Source organism: Numida meleagris, chromosome Z (genome assembly GCF_002078875.1).
Source record: "Numida meleagris isolate 19003 breed g44 Domestic line chromosome Z, NumMel1.0, whole genome shotgun sequence".
NCBI lineage: Eukaryota > Metazoa > Chordata > Aves > Galliformes > Numididae > Numida > Numida meleagris.
Genome location: NC_034438.1, coordinates 22,790,590 through 22,804,222, shown reverse-complemented (window position 1 = coordinate 22,804,222; position 13,633 = coordinate 22,790,590). Strand labels below are relative to the sequence as shown.

General features: G+C 38.5%; 1 protein-coding gene across 1 annotated transcript in view; it reads left to right on the top strand.

The window, feature by feature from the left end:
- Positions 1-13,633, top strand: part of JMY (junction mediating and regulatory protein, p53 cofactor) — a 69,620-nt gene that overhangs the window by 27,658 nt on the left and 28,329 nt on the right. The window contains exons 3-4 of the mRNA XM_021379780.1: positions 5,170-5,320; positions 7,489-7,658. Of these exons, the coding sequence (XP_021235455.1) occupies positions 5,170-5,320; positions 7,489-7,658 (321 nt within the window). The remainder of the gene's footprint in view (positions 1-5,169; positions 5,321-7,488; positions 7,659-13,633) is intronic.

Genomic DNA, 13,633 nt, shown 5'->3' with positions numbered 1-13,633 from the left:
ATCTTTTATGTATGAAGCTGTTTTCCTTTTTTTTATGTCACCTTCGCTATGTGTAGTGCTCCCTCAACTTATTTTTTTTTGTTTTTATAGTTAAATGGCCTGCTGTTGTTACATCTTGTGTTTTTTCTCCTTTTCTGCCTATTGCAATTCTGTCTAGGGATATAACAAAGGGAGCTTGAGAGGTGTATAACAGATCCTTGCCTAAGCTATAAATATGACCTGGACTAAGTCTATTTTATGCCAATCTCCTCCATTATTTTCCTAGCTGTCTTCAATCACAGATGGAAAATATTTGAGAGCATTGAGGAATATTTTTCTACTTAGGTGATATATATTGCAGAAAACTTAACAAAATCCTATAGTTGCAGTTGCAGGCCTGTTTCTAGTGTCTCAGTAAACTTATTTTATTCTCTTTAAAGGGGGGGAAAAAAGGTGTAACATTAGAGCAGCATCTGTGAACTTTTCCATGGAAAAATGCATATTCCAGTTGAAGATTCTTGTCTGTCCCTTTCCTTCTTGCTTGCTCACAGGCTGAACTCAGGACCTTATTTTAGATTCATTCCTCTGAAGAATGAATTAGTTTTCTTTATGATGCTTATCTATATGGTGTAGTAACATGTTTTTGTGTTCTGTTACTCTGAAAAATAGCAAATGGGAGTAAGCATTGTCATGATGTGCTGAAGGCTTCTGCATTTTCTTCCTTTTTTGTGTGCTTTCTGATAATCACTTTTGAGAAAGCCATAAAAAATATTCTTTTTTTTTTAGTTTCAAAGCATAATCTGAAATAAAGCTTGAAAAATATGAAAGCCTTCAAAAGAAAATTCATCTTTAGGAAAAAAATAAATTTTATCTTAGGCAGTTTTACCTTGAGACTTTTACCTTGATTCTTCTCAAAATGAACACAATTTTTAAGGAAGAGTTTGCTGAAATGTGCTTTTTGAGAAAATGGTTATTAGTAGGAAACTTAAGGTATGAGGAAATGGTTCAATTTGCATCTGAAGAGGTTTAGATTGGCTATCAACAAGGATTTCTTTGTGGAAATATGCTTAGGGATTGAAACAGTCTGTGTGGGAAGTGGTGGAGTCACCAGCCCTGGAGGCGCTTAAGTAACATATAGGTGTGGCACACTGGGACATATTCAGTGGTGGACTTAGTAGTTAGTTGTAGGATAGGACGTGATGACTTCAAGGGTCTTCTCCAACCTAAATAATTCTATAATTGGATATGTGGTCTAGTTGTGTAAGAGGGAAGAAAAGATCTCATCTCACTACACTTTCTCCAGGACTTCGAGTCCAAATGAGGAAGTAAAATTAGTTTTTCTAACTAAAATCTTTGTCACTGAATCAAAAGCAGATTTACAAGAAGTGTCAGTTACGTAATGACAGCACTTTGTAGTTGGTTTTTTCCACTGTCCATTTCAGTTCTTTGGTGTCTTCTCATAGTTGTATCTTACACTGACAATAGTCACTTTAATGATACAAATCAGAATAAAATAATTCATTTTGAAGGGACATACAAAAATCATTTTGTCCAACTGCCTTTTCAGTTCAGGGCTAACCAAAAGTTAAAGCATATTAATGAGAGCTTTGCCCAATGCCTTTTGAATACAGACAGGCGTAGGGCATCAACCACCTCTCTAGGAAGCCTGTTTCATTGTCTGACCACCCTCACAGTACAGAAAGATTTCCTAATGCCCAGCCTGACCCTCCCCTGCCACTTCCCGTGCTGCCATTCCCACCCTGCCATCAGTTCCCAGGAGCAGAGCCCAGCACCTCCCTCTGCTTCCCCTCCTCAGGGAGCTGCAGGGAGCACTGAGGTCTGAGGTCGCCTCCTGGACAACCTGAGTGCCCTCAGCCCCTTCTCATAGCACATGCTTTCCTGCCCTGTTATCAGCTCTGTTGTCCTTCTCTGGATGCCTTCATGGACTTTAACATCCTTTTTATTTTGTGGAGCCCTGAACTGCACTCAATATTCAGGGTGAGGCCACACCAGTGCTATATACAACAAGAAAAGCACTTCCTGTCACTGTGGCTATGCTGTGTTAATGCATCTGAAGGTGCTGTTTGCCCTTATGGCTGCCAGGACACACTGCTGGTTCATGCTGAGCTGCTGGCACCAGCACTGCCAGGTCCCCTCCTGCTGTGCTGCACTCTTTATTTCTGTTATTCTATAAAATGACCTGTGCTCTTTTATGGACTATGAGAACAAAAAGGTGCTGGCATAGTAGAGATGTGCAGTGAGGAAAATGAAGCCTAAATATATTGTGCATGCACTGGGAACAGAGTTGGAATGCAGTAGCACAAAAGATCTTCCTTTAGTTTCATAATGACAGTTATTGCCTTCACAGATATGTTTATAAAAAGAGAGAGAATTTTAAAGAGACAATAGATAATAACGTCTTCAAAACACACGGGCCTGTTCATGTTGCTGTTTAATGGGCCATATGTTTTTCCCTTATCCTCTCTGTATTCACAGCTAGGTTAAGCTGCAGATTTCAGTTCCCAGGAGCGGAGCCCAGCACCTCTCTCTGCTTCCTCACCTCAAGGATTTTAACATCTTTGGAAAGATTGCTAACAGTAGTTTCTTTGACATTGGTATCTTATTTTCAGTAACTCATTTTTCTTTGTTACGTTCCTTGATGGAGAGATTGAATCAGATGGAATGCACTGTCTGGATGAGAAGAGATTGCTTTTTCTCTGGGGAGCATTGGAGCATGGCCAATGGAGAGGCTCACAGTGGCCACAGGGTACATGTCATGCAAGCCCAGGAAAGGAAACCTCTGTGTTTGTCTACCCCAGCTCTGCTGGGAGAAGGAAAGTGGCAGACAGCTCGACACCAGAGACCAAAACAGACTCTTTAAAGTTTGGTGTTACCCAGAAAGTGAAGAACCTAATAGAAAAAAAAATAGCGGAGAAGCAATCACCTGTCTTTTAGGATTCAGTGCAGGATGTGTTTCTTGAAGATGTTTATGTCCCTCTGACAGAGTCTGCTTTCCACAGAATGAGGTCCTCTCATTACTTTCTTTGCACTTGCATGAGAGTATCTTTGGCTGCTCAACGCCAAGCTCCTGGCATTACAGAAAAACAGTCAACTTCCCTGAATTTTCTTTGATCTTTTTGACCTCTGCTGCACCTTGAGTGGCCTAAGAGGCCTTCTGCTGGCAGCTAGTGTCCATAGTGCGTTATCCCAAAAAGAAGTCTGTGTAGCTGAGGATTCTTAATCCGGGAATCAGCCCAGAAACCTCAATTTTCAGGAGCTCATTTGGAGTTCTTGATTCCCAAGGCTCTCGTCTCTTATTCTTGTACTTTCTCATTCTGAGTTTGTCCCTGTGACCCTCAGAAGCCTTTGACTGGCATAGGTGACAAATGATTGTTGGGGCAAGCAGTGTACTCTAGTCTCCAGTTGTGGATATCTTTATGGTCATCAATACTTCCACAAATACTGAAAATACTAAGAAGCAAAGGCTTCTTAGGTTTTCTATGCCTTGTCAAATGAATAACCTCAGTGTGAATGATAGTATAGATGATGCAATTGATATCACAGTTAATTAAAAATTGTTTCCCCTTTTTGTTACTTGTAAATACTTGATCTCTGGAACAGAGATATAATGACATTGGAAAATGCTAAATCTCTGGCCTGTGCTTTGTGTGAATAATGTTTTGGCAGGCAAAATTTAATGAAGAAATATTAAGAAATGTGATATTGAGGCTTCTTATTCTCTTAGAAATGATGGCTAGCAATAATGTTACTCATACTACTTGGTGATCCCATTTTGATTTCCACATCAAATTACGTAATCTCTACCCAAGAATATTAAAGGGAGGCCTCTAGCTGTATTATTTTTATCCTGCTTCTCAAAATTTTTTGTTTTATAGTTCTGTGTAAAACATTAATTCTGCCAGTCATCATTCACTGATTTATACCTGTGGTTTGACTTTTATTTTCAAATTCTTGTCTGTCTACTCATAATCATTACCTGTGGAAATTGTGATATGTATGTGCTTCATTGAATTACACGTTATAAGCTATCTAGAAAAATTAATAGTCACTCACAATTTGTTCACATTTTTATTTTGCCTCTTACATTTTTTAGGGTTTTTAAAAATATGAAATATACATATGAAATGGATTAGAATACTGTATTGAACTACTTCAAACATTTCTTGAGAAATGAGCTATTACATATAAGTTATCTATAAATTTTTTTGATTTTAAAGATCGTCACTATAAGAAATGAGATAAGTGGATATGCAGAGGTAGATCCTGAGTAATCACTTAGAAACTTACTGTTTGTAGTAAAACTACAGAGTCGAATGGCTTTTTGACTGAAGCTCTATGAAATTGAGATGAATATTTGAGACATTAGAACTTCAGGTTAAATATCTGGTTACACAGAAGACTATGAGGTTTTGGTTCGGAGATTTTTGTCTGTAGTAGCAAGGTATCTTTTTGACCAATATAGATGAAAAATATTCAGAATTAAGGCTTTGCAATTGCAGGTTCCAGTGTAAATGCTTACTGACTTTGATATCCAGTCTGTTTTTTGCAGTTGGACTGCTGATAACCTCAGCTTTTAAGAAGTGTGTACAAAAACTAGTTAGGGAGAGATAGCAACATATTTTTTTGAATTTTTAAAAGAAACACCAGATCCCTTACTGGCTTCAAATCGTTATTAGTTTGAATTAAAATTGTCTCCATTTTAGGAATGGGAAAAGTATTTGAATTCTCAGTCACTGGGGAAATAATGTTTTAAGTCATCATTAAAACATGATGACTATTTCCTAGCATCCCGAGACATCCCCTTTTTCCATCTTTATTATTACCTAAGAGCTTTCACTTACTTCAGATTGGAATATGCCAGGTGGGAAGAAAGCCTGGGTAAAGCATGTTTGTTGTTTGAGGATATGGTGTTTAATGAGAAGTTACTGGTAAATCAGGTTTACATTTGAGTTTGTCAGGCTTCTAGTAAGAGTAGTAATGAAGCCATGAATGTAAATGTACTTTTCCAACAGAAAGAAACGCTTTTCTTTTTTTCTGTTGAATAAAAGCCATGATGTTTTCTTGGTAGTTTTCTCTCCTTTTTGTTTTTTGTTTCTTCTTAGCCACACTGAAACTGATCACTGTTCAGAAGCTAGCAGTATTATTAACTGTGGTCTGATTTATTTTCAGATCTCAATAGAGAATGACTACCTAGGCCCCAGAAGAATTGAGAGTCTGCAGAAAGAAGATGCTGATTGGCAGAGGAAAGCCCACATGGCTGTACTTTCTATTCAAGATCTTACAGTTAAATACTTTGAAATAACAGCTAAAGCACAGAAAGGTAGTTATTTTCTATTATCCTATGCTTGAAATAAAAGATCTTCAAGGGTTAATGTTTATCATGTTCTGTATTGTACCATGTGATTTCTTTCTTTTCATCAATCCTCTATGAAGAAAATGCAGTTGTCATTCTCATTTGTTTTCATTACTGTGTATGCTGGAATCTTTCTCAGATAAATCCTTGCAGAATGCCATCAGAAGCAGTCACAATGTAAATTTTTAAACAAAGTTTCACAGTGAGCTTCACAGTGGGGTTTTATTAGTGGCAATTACATTTGCAGAAGATTTAGGAAACGCGGAATCCCTGATGGATTCTGTCTTCTGCATTGGATATGGCAAACCACAATAATAAGTGTCCATTACGTTTCACTTAGTTTCATTTTCCTTTCTCCACTGTCTTCCAGTAAATTTTTTCATAGCTCTAAACATGAAGCAGCGGCTTAGCTTAACTACTCTGGAAGCAGCTCTGTTTGAAAGTCTTCATACATAAATCTTTCACAGCAGTTTTACTAAATGAGTCAGTGCAGTTAAGCAAGGACATATGGCTTGCTTGTGCTCTTATCCTTGTATCATTTTAACCTAAATAATCAATTAATTAGTGTAAAAACCAGAAACAAACCAGAGGGTGTGGTTTTACCTTCTCTATTTTAGTTTGACTGTGAGCTACTGTTGACAGAAGTTTGTCCCACTCTTTCCCCTGCCTGATTGCAGGTTCCCATCTCTTTCTTTGCCTTGGTGGTAGTGATTGTGAAAAGAGATGAATGAGCTGTACCCCTGGGAGAAAATCATTTTTGATGGGTAGGTTTCCTGTCATCTCCCTGTATAGGTCTGCCTCAAGAGAAGCAATCACTGTAAAACAACTCATTTCAGTGACAACTCAAGGTTAACATGAAACTCCACCTTACTTGAAAAAATGACTAAACTATTTCAACCATGTTAACTGGAGCAAATTCTAAGTGTATTTAGCTTCTTCTTTAATGTGACAAAGGTGGCAAGTAAAATACCTCATTAGTTAATAAAAAAAAATGCATATTTACAGTTTCTTTCCTTTTTTTTCCACATAATATTTTCATGTATGGCTGTCGGGATTGTGGGGAGGAAAACTGGAAAATGAAGTGCCTGGAGATTTTTGATAAATGTACAACACGGCTGTGCAGGTTGTTTTTTGTTTGTTTTATTTGACCTGCTGATCATAAGGAGGTCATACATAGCAAAATAATAACAGATGACAGAGGAAAAAAAAACATGAGAACAAATAGATATTTACTATCTAACAATAGTGATTGGTATCTTCTGACACCTGGGGACTGAATGCAACTCTTTTTGGTTGTGTGACTTCCATGACTTTTGCTCTGCAAAGCGAAGTGCAATCAGTATTGAAGTGCAATCAGTATTATGTGATTGTTCTGTATGTTAAAAATGGTGAAAATCTGAAATATGTTAGCCTAGATTTTTTCCTGGGGCTCAGGAGGAGAAATCCTGAGTCAAGCAAGGGACTATTGCTACTCTGAAGGCTTTGTGAAAAGATTGTTGTTCATCTCTGTATATTTAGGGCAGATTGTACCTTGCTCTCTAATTATCCTATAAAGCAAGCTTTATTTTGAGTTAAAAAAAGAAAACAATGTTTAACAAAAATAGACTTGTTAAATTCATTATTCTTTCTGAATTGCATTTGAGGTCAACCTCAAATTTTTGTTTTAAATTATTCTTATTTCACTCTGCAGATTTGTGTTAAATTTATGACTGCGCTGTAGAATTTGTGAAGGGAAACTGGTGATTTCAGCAGCTGTTGGTAGAGGCTTTCAGAAGCAGGGGGCATCTGGGATGCACTTTAAGACCACATGGTAACATTAACCAGTATTTTTCTTAAGTCAAAAAATTCTGAGCTTGTGGTTCAGACATTCAGGTACTGTGTATTCAGAATAGTTCCTCTGAGTAACAGAAATTGGAATTATAATAATGGTAAAAAAATAGCTAATTACATACTTGCATGAATCCTAAGAATGCTTAAACCTTAAGTATGAAGGTTATTACTCTATAGAATGACTTCTCTGCTAAGAGAACTTTGTATGGTTTTGGATACAAATATGTGAACAGTCTCTACAGTAGAATCATTGGAGATCTAAGAGAAGACTGATGAAATGTCTGCCTTTTTCTTCCCTTCTGTAGCTGTGTATGACCGAATGCGAGCAGACCAGAAAAAATTTGGTAAGGCAGCATGGGCAGCAGCAGTGGAACGTATGGAAAAGCTTCAGTATGCAGTTTCTAAGGAGACTTTGCAGCTGATGCGTGCTAAAGAAATCTGTTTGGAGCAGAAGAAACATGCACTAAAAGAGGAGGTAATTTTTCATACCAATAGGTAGAAAAACTAAACATGCAGTAAAAAAATTGAACCAAATGATGCGCTTGAAAGAAATAAACCAATAGACTTGAAAGTCATTATTTTTCATATTTTTAATAATGAAAGTCTGAATTTTAATTCCCCACATTCTATCATACTAAGCAAATGGAATTGCATTGTAGGTGTGGCAGAGTCCTGAGGGAATTTGCTGATGTATCACCAAGCCACTCTGATGTTTGAAAAGTCATGTCAGTCAGGTGAAGTCTCAGGTGACTGGAAAAAGGGCAGTATAGCACTCAAATTAAAAAGGTCCAAAAGGATGACCCAGGAAACTACTGACGTACTAGCCTCAACTCAGTGCTGGGGAAGATCATGGAGCAGATCATTCTGGAAGCTATGATAAGGCATACAGAAGAAATGGAGTTGATATGGGACAACTCGGGCATGTCCAGCTTCAGTAAGGCCTTTGACGTGGTCCCCCATAACACCCTTCTCTCCAAACTGGAAAAGATATGGATTTGATGAATGGAATGTTTGATGGCTGAGGAGCTGGTTGTGAGATAGTACCCAGAGAGTGGTGGACAATGGCTTGATGTCTGGATGGAGTTCAGTGACAAGCAGTACCTCTCAGGGCTCAGTAGTGGGACCAGTGATCTTTAGCATCTTCATCAGTGACATTGACAGTGGGATCGAGTGCACCCTCAGCAAGTTTGTGGATGATGCCAAGTTGTGTGGTGCAGCTGACACACCTGGGAGATTGGATGCCATACAGAGGGTCCTAGACAGACTCAAGCAGGTGTAATGTCTTGCACCTTGCACAACAGGGGTTGCAGCAGCCCCTGTTATCTGTACAAGCTTAGGGTTGTAAGGATGGAGCACAGCTTTGCTTTTCAGGATTTGGGGGTGCTGGTGGATGGCAAGCTGAACGTGATCCAGCAGTGTGTCCTCACAGCCCAAAAAGCCAACTGGATCCTGGGCTGCATCAAAAGAAGTGTAGTCAGCAGGTTGAGGGAGGCCCCCTGCTTTGCACTGGTGAGACCTCATTCTGAGTACCACATCCAGTTGTGGAGTCCTCAGTACAGGAGGTGCATGGACCCATTGTGCGTCTAGAGGAGGGCCACAGAAATGATCCAAGGGATGGAACACCTCCCCTGTGAGGGCAGGCTGAGGGAGCTGGGGCTGTTTATCCTGGAGAAGAGAAGGCTCCAGGAAGAGCTGATGGTGGACTTTCAGTATCTAAAGGGGGGCTATTGGAAGGGGACAGACTCTTTAGCAGAGTCTGGGATAGGAGAAGGAGAGATGGTTTCAAACTAAACGAGGAGAGATTTAGACTGGATATAATGAAGAAGTTTTTTTACAAGAAGGGTGCTGAGGCACTTCAGCAGGTTGCCCAGAGAGGCGGTGGATGCCCCATCCCTGGAGACATTCAAGGTCAGGCTGAATGGGGTTCAGAGCAACCTGATCTAGCTGTAAGTGTCCCTGTTCATTGCGGGGGAGTTGGACTAGATGATTGTTAAAGGTCCTTTCCACCTCAAAAGATTCTAAGTTTTGTACCACTTATTTTCTTTCTACCTCTTTGTGGTTAGGCAAGCAGGATGACAGTTTTTACTGTTAATGTTCACAGCTATCCACTAAAATGCATTGAAAAAAGGAGTAGGAGCGGAAATCTGCTATGTAACTTCCATGCTACCTCTCAGGGGCATGTGCAGTATTTTGGAGTAATTTTTGACAGTCCACATGGAAGGAGTCTGCACATGAGTAATTATACAGATGACTAGCCTGTTCTACAGGCTAGTGTACTTTGATTTTGCCTTCCTTGTTTATTAAGGCAGTCTTCCAGAGAGGTTGGTACTACTTGCTGCAGTACTCTTGAGGAAAGAGTGCATGCCTTAAACTGTGTTTAAATGTCTTAGCAGAAAAAAACACACACTGGATTTTATGATACCTCCTCAAAACAAATATGCTAAAAAATTTCTTTTAAAGTCTGTCGTCTTATGGATATTCTAAGAACTTTGCAGCATAATAACAATAATTTACACTTTATTCATAATGTGGCTAGTTTTAGAATACTCTTCAAATGCTTGCTGGCCAGCAAAATTTCACTGAATTCTGTTAGAAAAAAGTTATTCAGAAAGCTCAGGACTTTAACATGGTATAGATTGGTAAGTCTGCGGACAGATTATATGCCTATATTATGATCTTCTGTGGAAGACAGAGCACTTCATGTATGGGGGAGTAAATGCAAGTATGAAAATGAAGTGTATTTCATTACAATTATGATTTTTTATTATTGAGATTCATTTTGATAAGTAAGTGATTAGTGAGATGTGGAGAAGCATTTGGAACTGGATAGAGAAACAAGATTTGTTGCAGTACAGTGGGATGATGGAGGACTGAAGTGAAAGGCTGGGGGCTTTTTGGAAAAGAGGAAACACGCATTTGATGGGTGTGCATCAGCGTGGTGCTTTGGGATGTTGCATAATAAGATTGAAGATTAAAACAACCTGATTGGTATGATATCAGGACCAACTTCTGTTCTGAAATGCCTTTTTTATTGGTTTGAGAATGGAATAGCCTTAAGTATGCAGGTTGGATATTAGGAAAAATTTCTTCTCAGAAACAATGGCAATGAATTGAAACAGGCTGCCCAGGGAAGTGGTGGAGTCACTGTCCCTGGAGATTTTCAAACAAAGAGTAGATGTGGCTCTGAGAGACATGGGTTAGTAGGCATGGTGGTGATGAATCAATGATTGGACTAGATGATATTAGAGATCTTTTCCAACCTTAGTGATTCTGTGCAAAATTGGATGTGACAAATGTGACCTGGAATCATGTATGGTAGAAGAAGGGTTGCAGTCTTATCATAGTTTTAATTTAGCATGTTAGTGAAGCACTTTTTTGTCTTCTAAAATGTTTACACTTAAAGGTATAGAAAGCTACTACATTTTCCACACTACCGTGATATGCCGATAATCTTCCATTTTCTTACCTGAACATGAGTAAAATTATTTCTCTGTGTAGTAGTTCAAAAGGATTTAAGGGAATAATTATCAGTGCAGGAACAGCATCTTTTGATTTTATTATCAATACATGGTTTTCCAAATAGCCTAGTGGAAAACTGTTACTACAAGAAGATAGAGATGAGCACACTGAAAAACCACAGATCTTGGTAAGGCCTGTGTAAGCTGCAAACAGCAACAACTTTGTTGAAAGGAATACTCTTAGATTAGCACGCAGTACATTTCTTGCTGTAGTATCTTGAAGGTCTTCATGGGTTTTTTTTATGATGTCAAAATTAAGGTGGAATTCATAAGTGGCAAAAGTGGGAGATTTTTGTTATAAAAAATGATAGAAATTACACAGTAGAAGAGCTGGAGTAATCCTAGAGATGTAACAGATATAACAGAAACAGAATAAAATTGCAAAGTACACAGTGGCACTGGAATAAATTCCAAATCAGCAAGCCCATATAATAGAACATAGCCATGGAATTACCAAAAAGGTGTGTGGTTTCTGGGAATATTTGACATGGTCATACCTCGCATCCTTATGTCTAAACTGGAGAGAGATGGATTTGAAGGTTAGACTTTTAGGTGAATGATGAATTGTTTGGGTTGTTGTAGCTGGAGAGTTATGGTAAGCAGCTATATGTTCAGGTGGAGGCCGGTGATGAATGGTGTTCCCTGGGGGTTTGTCTTGGGACAGGTGCTGTTCAACACTTTTATCAATGGTGTGGACAGTGAGATCAAGTACACCATCAGCAAATTTGCTGGTGACGCCAAGCTGAGTGGTGCAGTTGATACAGTAGAAGGAAGGGATGCTATCCAGAGCGACCTGAACAGGTTTGAAAAATGGGCCCATGAGAACATGAGGTTCAACAAGGGCAAGTGCAAGCAGGTGTTGCACTTGGGTCAGGGTAATCCCAGATAGGAGTACAGAGTGGGGAAGATGTCATGGAGAGCAGCCCAGCAGAGAAGGACATGGTGGTCCTGGTGAACAAAAGGCTGGATGTGAGCCAGCACTGCACTTATGGCCCAGAAGGCCAACTGTATCCTGGGCTGCATCAAAAGAGGAGCGGCCAGCAAGGAGAGGGAGGTGATTGTCCCTCTGCTTTTTGCTCGCATGAGGCCCCTCCTTCAATACTGCATCCAGGCCTTGGGCCCCCAGCACAAAACAAGCAAATGTGGAACCATTGGATTGTGTTTAGAGGAGGGCCATGAGGATGATCAGAGGGCTGGAGCACATCTCTTGTAAATAAAGGTTAAGACAGCTGGGCTTGTTCAGCTTGGAGAAGAGAAAGCCCCGGGGAGACTTTATTGCAACCTTCCAGTACTTGAGGGGAGCTTATAAATGGGAGGGAAGCAGACTTTTTCACATTCTGATAATGATAGGACAAGGAAAGTGGCTTTAAACCAATAGAGTGGAGATTAAAGTTAGATGTTAAGAGGAAATTCTTTACTCAGAGGTTGGTGAGGAACCTTTGTTCTGCCCTCCAGGCCTGGTGGGTTCAGATGTTAGGTGATCTGCCTTCCAGCTGTACCAGGTAAGAACAATTAAGGAGACAGTCATTTTGCTTGGACAAAATTTGTATTTATGAAGTATAACAAACCCAGCTAGAAAGTCATGTGTAAATTCTCATTAAAAGGTTATGTTGATTATGAAGTTGTTTAGTTGGAATTACTTGTAGTTTTTAGGGGAAAATATCTGATCTCCTGCTATTTGATCCTTTTGAATCTTCATGTACATTATTTTGTGGATAAAATAATGTAAAACAACTGAGTTTAGCAGTTGAAATTCAAGAACAAAGTTGTCTTTTTAATACTTCATTTCATATTCTTTCTCGCTATGACAAAGTCTTAAAAAATAATGCATCAAAAATAGCTTTTGCTTTTTTTCATGTATAGACTGTTTGATTACTACTCTAACTGCACATCAAAAACACCTTGAAGAAGCTGTCTGTGTCAATGATGATGTCTTTGAATGAGGTAGTGTCTTCTAAATTTCAATAAAGTGCTGACTTCAATATTTTAGTTTAGCTAGGAGAAATGGATATTCTCATAAGATAGTAAAGCATCTATATATACAGAAGTTAGGTAACAAAGTATGGAGTGATGAGATATAGTAGAAGGAGCTACATATGGACTCTAACTTTGCATATGTAGATACCTGGGATTTGAACGACGTTTTAGAAGTCTGAATTGAAGTTTAAATTAGGCTAGTTGTTGTCGGCTTACTTAACAGCTGAAACTGTTAGCATTATTGCTCTCAGTATTTTCTTAATCAAAAGTAGAATTCTACACAAATTACACATAGAACTTTTTATTTTCCTGTTCAGTACCTCTGTAAATTCCATCTGTTATTCTGAATTTTGTTTGAGGGGAATGATGAAAACTTTCCTTTTGAGGCTGACCAGAGACTATTTTTGTGGACTGGTTCCCAAGCCATGTCCTCATGACAGTAAACAGAAACATTAAATCACAGTGAGAATCCTTTGTAATTCTGTAAGTATGTGAAATAGTTTGGACAAATGGAAATGTGCGACTGAACTCTTAGAAACCAACAAGTCTCTTCCTGCATATGTAGGAATCAGTAACTAGTCTTGTATTATTTTATTTTCATTTTTTTGCTTTGGAAGTGTATAGTACAGTTCTAAACATTCACTTCAAAACACTTTAAACGTGTATGGTAAATGGCTAGTGATATTTTCATAAAAATATATTCCAACAAATTACTGGTTGGGTTCTGTAATTTTTTTTGTAGTTCGTAATTGTGGAAGTTCTTTCTTTTCTTGTGCAATGAGCCTAAACAAAAGTTACATTTACTTCCAATGGTTTTGAATATGTAAGCGTTTCTTGAATTTCATGACTTTTATTTTGCTTTTGCCTGTGCTGAATGCATCAGCAAAAAAAAAAAAAGGATTATATTCAAGAAAACATGAAAAAGTATTTCTAGAAAGCTATTTTTTGTTGGTTA